At 42.4% G+C, this 13,700-nt stretch overlaps 1 protein-coding gene across 3 annotated transcripts in view; it reads left to right on the top strand.

Moving 5' to 3' along the window:
- Nucleotides 1-13,700, top strand: part of PSD (pleckstrin and Sec7 domain containing) — a 747,912-nt gene that overhangs the window by 673,469 nt on the left and 60,743 nt on the right. For all 3 annotated transcript variants that reach the window (XM_063961403.1, XM_063961401.1, XM_063961402.1), the window contains one exon: nt 6,741-6,919. In XM_063961403.1, coding sequence (XP_063817473.1) covers nt 6,741-6,919 — 179 coding nt within the window. The remainder of the gene's footprint in view (nt 1-6,740; nt 6,920-13,700) is intronic.

Genomic DNA, 13,700 nt, shown 5'->3' with positions numbered 1-13,700 from the left:
ATATACCTGGCCGACCCAATTGGTCGGACCACTGAATCAACCCGAACCGAGGTTGATCGCCCCCTACCTGAACAACTGGCCCCCATAACTCTGCAGGCGTTGCTTGCTCTACCTCTGATCTCTATATCAAGGTCTTCAGCGAACCCTTACAGAAAACCAGATTGTTCACAATAGGCTGACGGTGGCGGTTTACCGAGTACCCCACTCACTCGCCCACGCCGACCAATGCGACCTGATCACACCGATATGGTGCTGGCGCACTCGACCCAGGGCACCTATAAAAACCGTTGTTTACTGGAACATGCGAGGGTTATCCGCAGAACACTTACTCTTTCCAGTAAAGGTGAGGTTTGTCAGATAGTTCCTGAGTGACCAGCGAACTTCCCTTCTTGAAAAATAAAAAATTACACAAATCACGTCAGAATGTACAAATAGCGTTTGTGACCCCTTTACTCTAATGGTACTAGGTCAGATTACTAACTACTGTACACAATTACGTGCGGTCCAGTCGTTCAGTACACAAACAACTAAGCTTGTGTACGGAAAGACCAATGGAATCGAAACTTACGACTGCGAATTCCTTCAGCCAGAGCTTGTACGGCCTATATGGGTCTTGCACCAACCCTTCTCTTGGTGTTGTGCCTCTGAACTGTATAGCGGACTTCCCTGTTTACTGTACCTGGACCTGCTGGTCTACTATGACCTCCTGGTCTTGTTCTGTACGACCTCCTGGTCTGACCTCCTGGTCTTGTTCTATACTGGTCCGCTATACTCTAATGCTCAAATATTATGTTTAACCAAGGATGCCTCCCTAGCCACCGTGCACGTCACTTACACGCGTGTACCTCACGAGTACTCGACTTTTCTTGTGGTTCAACCTTTAAGTTATATAAACTTATGTAATACAAAAACACTCACTCATCACATGTACACTTTTGCTTCTATTTCTATTTCTGCGCAGAAATTTTTTCTTTAGCCCAGCTGTGTTACCAATTAGGAGCAGGATCTGTTAATTTAAATTTTGGATTTCCAAAAATAGACTTGCGTTATTTATCGCCTGTGGCGCTCTTTACCGCTTTGCGTTACTTACCGCGTTGCGTTAAAAATCAACTTATCGTGACTTGAGCTACGTGGGCGTAACCGGACGCTCCGTTGCGTAATGTACGCTGCGTGCGTCCGCCTTTGGATTGCGTACACAAGTCTTTTGTTAGGGACACGTGTACGCAAAGCAAAGATCCACCGTAACACAATTTATATTTTTTTATCAATGTAGATGATCCCTGGTCATCTACCACACAACACACTGACTTCGCCTTATCTCCCAGGCAAAACTGTGTGTTTGTCTATCTTTTAACTATATTACCTTTACTCTTAAACTCTGAAATAACAGCAAATCTCTTTTGGCACTTTTTTTTTATCAACTATAAAACTGGCAGACAGGAGAATGATATACGAAAATGAAACGGAAATGCAGATATATATGTGTGCGTGCGTATGTACGCAAGACAGAAAAATAAACAGTTTTAAAAGACACTAGCGTTTTGTTCTTACCTCCGGTTCCCGGATTCCTTCAGCACTCTTTTATCTAAGCGAAGCAGACGCTTATCCCGTCAGCACTACGAGACAACCTCCCGCCCTTTGCTGAGGGATAATGTCTGCTGATCTACCTAGTGCAGATATGTGAAGGACAGGACGAGCCGCCAATTGATAAAGCTAAATATTTATCGTGTATATAACCCTTTATGAGGTCTAAGAATAATGTACGCTATCTACGTAAGAAGTACCGTAAGGGTACGCAAGTTGCGTATCGATCGCTTAGCCGTGATCGAGACGCTCAGGCGTCACGTTCACTCACGGCCAAGTGATCGCAGGCAGGCAGACTATTGGCTGTTGACTTATCGTAATGATTCGCTATAGCGTAGCAGCGCTCGGGACCACGAGGAGATCACCAGCGATGCAGACGCTCACAACGTTAAACCTTTATATCTATACCTTTAGCAATGAAATACACAGCAAACCTTAATGTAGAGACAAAGTGTAAGTGCAACCTTGTGTAACCTGATTAACTACAAAGCTGCTTGAGTGTCACCGATGCTCAGGGAGTACTTAACACTATAAAGAAAACACAGATACCTGGGCTTAGGGTCCGAAACCTATTATGTGTATTATGACTATTATACTTGCAAAAGGAATCACAGTACAAAGCATACACTACAATATAACATAAACCAACTAACCAGATAACTACACGGGAAATACAATACAATACAATTCAAGTCTAATCAAGGAAAAATACGAGAGAAAGAGAAGAGAGGGAGAGAGAGAAATGGCTCACAGTAAGACAATATGATTACGGAGAGAACTTACGCACAAGGGGAACGATCGCATGCGCCTCGATATCCAGCTCCCGATTATCAGCAATGAGAACCGTTGAAGAGAGTGAAGTTGGATATGGTCGGCCTGCTATTTATGCCCCACACACAATACAATTCAATGGTCCCTACAATCTCATTGTTCATTGGACACAGGAATTCGGCTTCGCATTATAACAAAAGGTCATAGGTTGATTCATACAGGTGGGCTGTGACTATTTCCAACTGCTCAGGTGGGAGGGAAACTGGGTTTCCCGCCGCATGGGTAATAAAGTGCAAATAAAGTAAATGTTCATAAACTTCTTATGTCCATAACTATTCGCACGAGCGATTGATCTGCTTCAAACCAACACCGGAATATTTCTAATTAAATATTCTTCCGATGGATACTAAACACCACTGTATTACTCCTGTCTGACCCTTCGTATCAAACAAAGAGGGATTCCTCTGTTCATAAACATTCTATATTAACCAAACTTTCAGAATCTATCAAAGGGACCATGATCTACAAAATACATTATTACTGAAAATATGTTACGATTGAGTCGCATGCTACAACCACATAAACTCTACCGTAAATACGCATACCATGCGCCTGCGGGTGCCCGCGACTGTGAGTATGCGCACGTACGGGAGAGCGTACGCATGCGCAGCACGGACCTGTGTGAGGTGCAAATATGGTAGTGTGCATAGAGATATTTTTCTGACTTTGACACTTCTCTCACACTTCCTCGCCTACTGGCTACTGTTCCCCCTTCCCCTTCCTTTTTAATGATAACATTTGCCCTGTACTGTAGGTACTTATGTTTGTCTCTTTAGATGGATGTTGCTTTTCGGGGATTGTTATTGGTTGCGACCTATCTGCTGTAACCTTTTTTTATATATTTTTAGTTTAATAAACACAGTTTGGAGAAAAAACATTGCTGTGGTCAGTGTTTTGCAAAAAGATTGGCCTGGGGAGCACATTCGTCTTTTTTAAATATTGTGAAATTCATTAAACATTTTTATGTGGGAGAAAGAATTGATCACTGTTCAGTCTTTGAGAAGCCTTCCAGGAATTAAGCCTATGTTCTTTCCAAGTGTTTAGTACTGTATGATTAATGCACAATAGTGTCTCCTTGAGTAACAGGAATACCTGGAAAACTGTCAGTTTGTAAATGCTGCATAAATCGTGTACATTTAGAGGTCATTATTATTATTATTATTATTATTTATGCAGTAATAACTTTTTCTTCAGAAACATTTTTTTTTTTTGTTCATCTCTGAATAAGGCTCTCTATGCTTATTCCAATGTATTATTTCCCTATGACAGATGTTCTCAAACTTGGTCCTCAGGACACCAAACGGCTCACATTTTTCAGGTCACCTAGCAGGTGCACAGGTGTATTTATTACTCACTGACACATTTTAAAAGATCCACAGGTCGAGATAATTATTGCACTTGTAATTCTGTGAGACCTGGAAAATATTAATTGTTTGGGGTCCTGAGGACCAAGTTTGAGAACCTATGCCCTATGATATATTTGTCGCTGATGCTAGATTAGTACATGTCTAATGCAGTAGAAAAGATCAGAAATACAGTATATACAGTACATGTTTTATGAAGCAATCAGGTGGTCCTTTTTATTGTGCCTGACATAGATATGAAGATGTGTTTGTTTTGGTTCCTTTTCACATGCAATCATTTTTCTATTTTCTTTCTGCACTGGTACCTCTAAGTATTGGTTGACAAACCGCAGAGAATAAGGACAGGCGGTGACAGCTGAATACTATAGTATAAACAAAAAAATGAAAGAGGAATTGTGCAGTACATTTAGCAAATATTGAGAAATAGGCTCATTTCCAGGGTCAAACATTTCCAGGAATGAGTCCCTAAAACCTACCAGGTCGCCCGTGGTCCGTAACTGCCCTCGGGCAGCTTGGCAGCGGATCTCCGAGTGTGTAGGGCCCTTTAGTCTCAGTTGGTAAGTCATGAGAGGGATAAGCACTGTCTTTGGCGAGCCTTGGACCCCTCCCGTCTGTCTGCTTTGGACAAAGGTTGTAGCAGCTTTCAATATTTAATTACTGAGCAAACCAGGGCAAAACTGATTATAGCTGGCGGAAGAAACAATGTACCAGGCTTTGGGGGCTGTCAGGGAAAGCAAGACATCCTTCTGCCAGTGCAGATTATATCTGATACATATCCAGATGTGGATAAATGAATTAAACATGTACGCTGGTGTATTTTGCATTGTAACATTCCTTTCTTAACATTATTCTGCATGTACAAGATGCTCAGCTAAACTGTACTTATAGAGCCAAGTGACGGACAGCAGGACAGTGTAGCATAGCTCTTAGACTCCACTATGGTTTCTTCTCCATAACAGCAACAGGGACTCTCACCCTCTCCTAAACTTGAGTACTGACAAGTGGTTATCTGAAAGTTGAATTCAAAGAAAGAAAAGTACATTAAGAAAGCGATGGTCGCGACAATAAAATTCTCAAATGCTTCTGTTTTTTTAATACACATTGCTTTATTACCTTTTCTTCATTGCCCCCAGGCTGGCTTTAACATTTGTGCTGTAGACGCAGCTTTATATGGAGCGGAGAGATGTACTGCTTCAATTAAACCCTGTTTGGACACAATCTGTTATTACACTAGCAGTTCTTTTGTAATGAGAATGGGTTAATAGATATCTTACAGAAAAAAATAAATCCAAGAATATTTGTTTACAAAAATCCTGTACTGCAAGTAAGCACTGTTTTGAAAGGATATTGGGGTATAAGGTTCTATGCATAGGGCCTAGAATGTTTGCCATTAATATTTATTTTCGAGGATAAAATTCTTCTGTACCTACATGCTATATATACACACACAGCAGAAGCGAACGCAGCAGTGTGAACTGACAGTTGTCCATATGGTACATTCCCTTGTGTACATCCATGTGGCCACATGTACAAGGACCAAGACGCCCGCCTTTAGCACCCGTGCACGCTGTTATACAGATTGGATCTTTCATTGAGGGGAATACATGTGCGTCTAACATTCTATCTTATGTGGCTATGACAAAGTACAGCAATCTGCCAATAGAGCTAAAAAATCAGTGCAAACAAAGTGGATTTTGGCTCCACATTCCCCACCGTAACAAGGGATATTCTATATTCAGCAGCTGAGTAATTGGGTAATTATGGTGATATTTGTAGCTTTAAACCATCTTCTCCACTATATCAGCTTGCTAAGAGTTGTTGATTTCCTCCTATACATGTAACTCGTCAGATGGTGTTATTACATGCTTCATACTTCTTGGCAAACCATGCTCGCTCGCTTTTGTCAGCTAATTACTGAGAAAATCAACAGACACTGTTAGCACAGGCTGCATGGTTTGGGGTTGGTAGTCCAGTAAGCTGACAGTTATGCAAAGATAAATAGGAGGGCCAATGCTGTTTTCCATATATAAACCTTGTAAAAGCAATAAGCACTCTCTTATAAAGAGATCAATCTTGTGGGGTACTTCCTAAAATTCCCTAGCATGACAACTGTGGCCATCCATAACACAGCCTAGAAATAGGGCACACTGCAGTGTTAGCAGCAAAAAGTGCATTCATTTATTGCCACCAACCAGTGATAAACATTAGCAGTCAAAAGCAGCATCTTCAAATCTCATGTCATATTGCATGTTATATTTCATGTATACAATAGCAATGAACTGAATTTGCAGTTTTATATATACAGTACTAGTGCATAGAGATATGGGGCCAAATGTAATAGAGTGAGAGTTTCAGAAAGTGTGATAATTTGGTGAGGTTTCTCAGTTTTTTTTAAAGTATCAATTATTTACACTGCAAAACCAGGTTGATCTTGCAGTGTAAATGATTGCCACTTTAAGAAAAACTGCAAAACCTTACCAAATCTCTCAATTTCTGAAACTCTCACCCTATTACATTTGGCCCATTGTGTGTGTGTAAACCTGTATACCTGCATGTATGTATGTGTATATATATATATATATATATATATATATATATTAACAAATATTACAAAGGTACTGTATGCATCTATTCACTGCTCTCTTTTTTTTTTCCTTCCCTCTTGCTTAGTTTATTTGATTCCTACGGAAAAAGTTGAAGTTATTAGAGTTTATTAGACTGTATAAATAATTTGTTGCAATGTGTTTATTTTTTCATTTTGTATTCTAATCATTGAATTTCCTGATTTGAGTAAATAATTAAAACCTAAGAGGTGGCAAGTTATTAACCATTTAAAGTAGTTATTTATATAATTGTTTTTTGTACCTGAAACCCACTAGAACACAAGGTTACTATTGCTGTATGGGTTTTAATTGTATTTTTTTTATTATGTAATTAAGAGTTTGGGTTTTTTACCATCAGAGATGAAGAAGAGCTCAGGAGATCGCTTTCAGAACTCGCGGACCCTAACCCTAAATCCATAAAACGTATTAATAGCTGCGGGAAACCATTCCTTGACTTCTCCCAAGATCCTAATATCACTACATACAAGTATGGAGTTCTGGTACGCAAAATCCATGCAGATCCTGACTGCAAAAAAAGTGAGTATAAATGGCAGATAGCTTGGCCCACTGGTTACATCCATTGCATTTTACTGTCCTCACAATTACATTACATAGCCTGCTACATGTATTCTCTTCTCTCTCTGCTTTTCACTATTTACATCCTTGTTTAGGTCCACTTAGTTAGTGTAGGCCCTCTTTCAGGTCGCATCGCAATCGCTATGCGATCGTTTTATGCTGGTTTTCCATCCAGTGCGCATGCACAGGGCCCGATCAGCGTGGGCCGCCCAATGCTGACAGGCAGAGACGTTCGCGGGGTGGCAGCACGGCATTATGGGGCGGTTAAAATGGGGGCGGGTCAGCGCCATTTTTGGGGCAGCTGCATGATGTCACACACAGCCGCCCCAATAAACAAAATGGCGGCTGTGCACCTGCCTTCACAGCTAGGCTGCACAGGCAGGGGTCGTCCATAGTTTCATGCGATCCCAATCTAATTTCTGCACGTTTGCAGTTAAGATTGCTATCTCATGGCAGGTTGGACCTTCTCGCGCTCGGCTTCCTTGCCCTGTGTTGGGCTGAGATTTGTTTCAGTCGTAGTTTCTGCTAAGATTGCAGAAACTGCGAGTGATGCTGAATAGGGTCCATAATGCAATTGTTATGTGACATAGTATAAACCACTCAAAATCCACTGCAGTCATGTTTCTGTTTAAATGTCCTGATATTTCTTGACAGTTACATAGTAATACCATCAAGATGCATTTCAGTATTTGTGTAAAAAAAACTCCCACCCAAAATACAAAACTCTATGCATCATAACTAATGTCTCTCCTCTCTGCTCATTATTATAAACACTCCCATGGGCAGTGTATTGCTGCCACATTATGTTCACTCTGTTATGTCATTAATCAATCTTCCATGAAGCTTTAATTGCACAGAAACGTCTACTGCCCCTATAGAGAGACAAAGAAGCAAGAAATGCTCATCCATTAGGCATATCATTGTCAATACATTACGTTATGATCACTTCTTTATTAAAATACTATTTTAGTGAGATAAGTATAAAACAGGAGATAAAGGATATGGCAAAGGTTCTCAAACATGGTCCTCAAGGCACCCCAATGGTGCAGGTTTTGAGTTTATTCATGCTTGGCCACAGGTGCTTAATTAGCACCTCAGTCAATTGATTTAACTATCTGCTGAGCCTGGACCGTTGGGGTGCCTTGAAGACCGCCTTTAAGATCCTCTGGACTGTGGTGTTGGACTAAGCCTAATCAGCAGAGCTAGGGCAAGTATGGCTAGTGCAGGACAGGTGTTGTAGTGCGGCAAGTGCAGCTGTTGTAGTGTGGATAGAGTGGGTGTTGTAGTGTGGCTAGTGCAGTATAGATGTTGTATAATGACTAGTGTGGGTGTTGTAGTGCGGCTAGTGCTGGTGTTGTAGTGTGGCTAGAGTGGGTGTTGTAGTGTGACTAGTGCAGGTGCTGTAGTGTGGGTAGAGCGGGTGTAGTAGTGTGCCTAATGTAGGTGTTGTAGTGTGGATTGAGCGGGTGTAGTAGTGTGCCTAGTGTAGGTGTTGTAGTGTGGATACTGTAGTTGTATTATGGCTAGTGCAGCTGTTGTAGTGCGGCTAGTGCAGCTGCTATAATGTGGCTAGAGTGGGTGTTGTAGTGTGGCTAGTGCAGGATAGATGTTGTATAATGGCTAGTGTGGGTATTGTAGTGTGGCTAGTGCTGGTGTTGTTGTGTGGCTAGAGTGGGTGTTGTAGTGTGACTAGTGCAGGATAGATGTTGTATAATGGCTAGTGTGGGTATTGTAGTGTGGCTAGTGCTGGTGTTGTTGTGTGGCTAGAGTGGGTGTTGCAGTGTGGCTAGTGCAGGTACTGTAGTGTGGATAACTAACAGGCGGTCCATTAAGAGGTGCTGCTAATTGGAATAATAGTGCAAGATAAGAGCATTTTCCTATTTTATATATATATATATATATATATATATATATATATACACACGAGTGGTAGATGTGGTATATATATATAAATATAAATATAAATAAATATAAATATATATATATATATATATATAATTATATAGCATATGTTTGTGAGGGTGGTCTTCAGTATGCCGACTGACGGGATCCCGGCGCACAGTATACCGGCGCCGGGATCCCGACAGCCGGCATACCGACACTTATTCTCCCTCGTGGGCATCCACGACCCCCCTGGAGGGAGAATAAAATAGTGTGGCGCGCGTAGCCCGTAGCGTGGCGAGCGCAGCGAGCCCACAAGGGGCTCATTTGCGCTCGCCACACTGTCGGTAAGCCGGCGGTCGGGTCCCCGGCGCCGGTATGCTGGTCGCCGGGAGCCCGACCACCGGCATATCGTAGTGAACCCGTTTGTGGCACTTGAATTAAATCCATACAGCCAAATGGAATGCTTCCTGGTCTGAAGTCTGACTTGAGGATGCCCCGTCTGGACTTTCTCTAGAGCATGCTGGTCAGAGGTCTGACCTGGAGCTGCAGCTATTGCCTGGAGAGTCACATTTAGATTTGTTTTTACTATTTCTGGCATTGTGTACATGCCCATTGACTGAAGGAGTTATGGATTTAATAAAAGTGCTACACTGCTTAAACCCAATATGTGTGTGAATATAAAAAATGTTTGTATGTAATATTGGGCCTTATAATAAAAATTTTCTATATGGGGATAAAAAAATAGAATACTGTATGTACAAGGGAACATTGTGAAGCAAACCATAAAACCTATATCTCTGATGTAATTCCTCCATAGTTTCAAGTCTGTTATAATCTTTGCTGATAAAATTGCTCAATGTCCGAAGCAGAGAGCTGGTATTCAGAATGTTATCTAGGTCTCCCTACTCTGCATCTTCACGCATTCCCTAAAATATATATAATTATTAGGTTTATACTTACACAGACTGCACACTGTTATTTCACCATCTACTGCTGCAGTGGCGGAACTTGTGAGTGGTGGTCCCAGGTGCAAAAATATAATTTAGGCCCCCCTCATCCATCCCAACCTAAGTTCACAATATGCCACACGGCAGTGGGTGACAGGAAGAGGCAGAGGGTGACAGCATAAGGCAGGGGGAGGCAGAGGGTGATGGGGACTCATTGGATAACAGGGGTACAAGCTAAATGCCTCCCTAAGGGAAGAGGCAGATCCCTCAGGCAGTGGTGCCCATCCCGCTCTCTGCACTGGGCCATTCATCTGACATTGCTCATATGGTCTGCGGGGGCCTTTGGGGGAGGGGGAGGCGCAGGGGATATCTCATTGCTGGTCTTGGCAGCAGTGGGCCCCTTAGTCCTCAGGGGCCCCGGTGCAATGCACCTGCTGTACCAATGGTAGTTCCGACTCTGTACTGCTGTGTTAACCTATAGTACAGAGATAACAAATAGTGAAAATAACTGCTTGCTTTATAAACTGACTTCTAGAACAGTGTATAGTTCAGGATGTAATAGGTCACGCACCCACCGCGATTTATGGTCAGAATATCGCCTGGTGATACTGGCTGGCATTGGTGAGAGTATTCCGGACAGTGTTGATGAATGTTCACATGTGTGATCCTGGTATGAGCTTCAAAGTATATATAAAAAAAACTGTTAAAAAAAAATGAATAATACATTTTATTATTATTATTATTATTATTATTATTATTAGTCTGCTCTATCTCCAGTCTTTTGGTTAAATAAATACATTTCCTCATACTTCGCATGGGAAAGCTTTCACTAAAGGAATACAGATGGGTCCATGCTCATCTTGGCCTCTCTGCTGCGCCTAGGCACACCATGGTTTATTAGCATAAGCCCTTCATCTATTGTTCTCAGATGCAATACAATACAGAGAACAATACAGCAGGGGATTAAGTCTGACTGCCCTGGTTTAGTTAATCCTATTAAAGAACAAGATAAAGGTGGACCCATCTGTATGGAAAGCATCTCGTGTGGAGCTGTAACCTTTACTACGTAAGGGTCTATTATTACTACATTTTGCAGCAATACAGACTGTTGTACTGCAGCAATTTTAACACTCATTGGAGAGCGTGCGTGAAAACCCAGCTCTCCTGCGGTGTAGTTTAGCGTAACACTGCCTGCTGAGTCTGCCAGCCATTCTTCCTTCATTACAGCTGGTTGCTTATTGCTCTGGAGACCCCTGTTCTGTTGAGCATGTTCAGGGGCATGCATGGAACTAGAATTGGAGCTTTCAATTCCACAGTTTTAATGAAGAAAGGAAAAAATAATTACAAAATATATTTATCGGTAGGTTATTCTTTGTTATTGTCATCCTGAAAATATACCACCACGATACTTGATAAGTAGTCTCCCCCATGCAAAGACATTGGGGTATATGCAATTGCGTTCGAATTCCGGCTGGAATTCGACCGTTTTTAAATTCGACACATTTCGACAGTCACATACCCTCCCGCCGGAACCCGAATTCGACATATTCAATAAAAAACGCATTCGACAGTCCCGCTGTCAAAAAACGGACCAATTGACGGATAGTGCGCGTCCTGGATTCGACTTTTTGGACGGCACAAAAGTGTTTAAAAAACCCAGAAAAAAATTGCGTGGGGTCCCCCCTCCTAAGCATAACCAGCCTCGGGCTCTTTGAGCCGGTCCTGGTTGTAAAAATACGGGGGGGAAATTGACAGGGGATCCCCCGTATTTTTACAACCAGCACCGGGCTCTGCGTCCGGTCCTGGTGCAAAAAATACGGGGGACAAAAAGCGTAGGGGTCCCCCATATTTTTAACACCAGCACCGGGCTCCACTAGTCAGAGAGATAATGCCACAGCCGGGGGACACTTTTATATCTGTCCCTGCGGCCGTGGCATTAAATCACTAACTAGTCACCCCTGGTCGGGGTACCCTGGAGGAGTGGGGACCCCTTAAATCACGTACTTGGCAAAAAAATAAAACGCATTTACCCGGACCACGCACCCATTGAAGATAATGGAGCGGCAGTGCTATGTGCCGTCTGACAGCTCAGACGCGCACAGCCAATCAGGAGAGTGCCTGATTGGCTGAAGGGACCCTCTGTGACAGGAGTTACGGGGGGTCTCAGCAGTCGGGGAAAGGGGTCCCATGTGTAAACATGGGACCCCTTTCAGTGCGTGGTCTGGGTAAATGCGTTTTATTTTTTTGCCAAGTACGTGGATTACAAAAAAGAAGAGGACAGATCTACACTGGATTTTGGTGAGTATAATTTTATTTTCAGGTACAGCGTGGATTCTACTTGGAGAAGTGGACAGAGTCGGCGTGTGAACATAGGTAAGTATGTATGTGTCGGTATGCATGTATGTAATAAAGTTTTACTTTCACGGTGTGCATGTACTGTTTTTATTTGGGTATTTTTTTTTGCAGTAGAACTACAGGTACCAGCGGGCCCGTTTCCCCCCGCATGCTGGTACTTGTGGTTCTCCAAGTACCAGCTTGCAGGGGAGGCTTGCTGGGACTTGTAGTTCTGCTACAAAAAACAATAGTCTTTTATTTGACACAAGGCTATCAGCCCCCCCATCTGCAGCCCTTGGATGGGGGGGACAGCCTCAGGCTTCACCCCTGGCCCTTGGGTGGCTGTAGGGGAGGGGGGGCCTTGATTTAAGGGGTCCCCACTCCTCCAGGGTACCCCGGCCAGGGGTGACTAGTTAGTGATTTAATGCCACGGCCGCAGGGACCGATATAAAAGTGTCCCCCGGCTGTGGCATTATCTCTCTGACTAGTGGAGCCCGGTGCTGGTGTTAAAAATACGGGGGACCCCTACGCTTTTTGTCCCCCGTATTTTTTGCACCAGGACCGGACGCAGAGCCCGGTGCTGGTTGTAAAAATACGGGGGATCCCCTGTCAATTTTCTTCCCGTATTTTTACAACCAGGACCGGCTCAAAGAGCCCGAGGCTGGTTATGCTTAGGAAGGGGGACCCCACGCATTTTTTTCTTGATTTTTAACCCATTCCCACCCCTTCCCACTGAAAAACATGCTCTGATCTCTCCATATTATTTTAGTCAGTAAAAAAAAAAAAAAAAATTCTTTAAAAAAATATATAAATAATACTTGTGGCTTCTAATAGACAAACCAAGTAGATAATCCCTTCTAATATAAATAGATATGCTATTAGCAACAAAAAAACCCACAAAAAAACATGTTTTTAAAAATTTTTATTAGATTCCGCCAGCAAAATGAGGCGGACTGAAATTGATGAAATGACTGTCGAAAAGCACTGTTGTCGAATCGACATTCTTCAATTGAATATACTTTTGTTGAAAAGCCGCATTTTTACCATTGCAGACATGTCGAATTTGACAACTGTAGAATTTCAAAAAGTCGAATCTGAAACGGCGTTTTTTTTGTCAGAAAGTACCGTATTGCATTGTCGATTTTTTTTTTTGTGTCGAAAATGTCCCGTTTTTTTTTTACATTTGCAGCAATTCGACCGCAATTGCATATACCCCATTGTCACCAGCCAATGTCAGCAGTACTTATCACTAATGGGGTTATTGCCATAACTATATTGTACAAGGTGGAAAGAGGTCTTTGCCAGTGTCAGTACCCGTTATCCCCTGTGACACTGCTCTGTGATAATGATACCCCTTAATGTGCAATGTTTCACAATCCTGCAGCATGTTTTAGCATTAATCAGTTTTTTTTAGTAGCTAGAGGTCTTGAAGCTGATTCTGAGCTGCACACAATGCAGATGTTCCAACGCCCATCTCCAAGATTTTGCTTGTGGTGCACTCTGTGGGGTAAATTTACTAAGATTCGTATTTTCCCGTTTGAGGTCAAAGTTCAATCACGAATGACATCGAAAGTGTA

The sequence above is a fragment of the Pseudophryne corroboree genome, chromosome 3 (genome assembly GCF_028390025.1).
Source record: "Pseudophryne corroboree isolate aPseCor3 chromosome 3, aPseCor3.hap2, whole genome shotgun sequence".
Lineage (NCBI taxonomy): Eukaryota > Metazoa > Chordata > Amphibia > Anura > Myobatrachidae > Pseudophryne > Pseudophryne corroboree.
The sequence above is the reverse complement of the archived record's forward strand: the minus strand, read 5'-3'. Positions and strand labels throughout refer to the sequence as shown.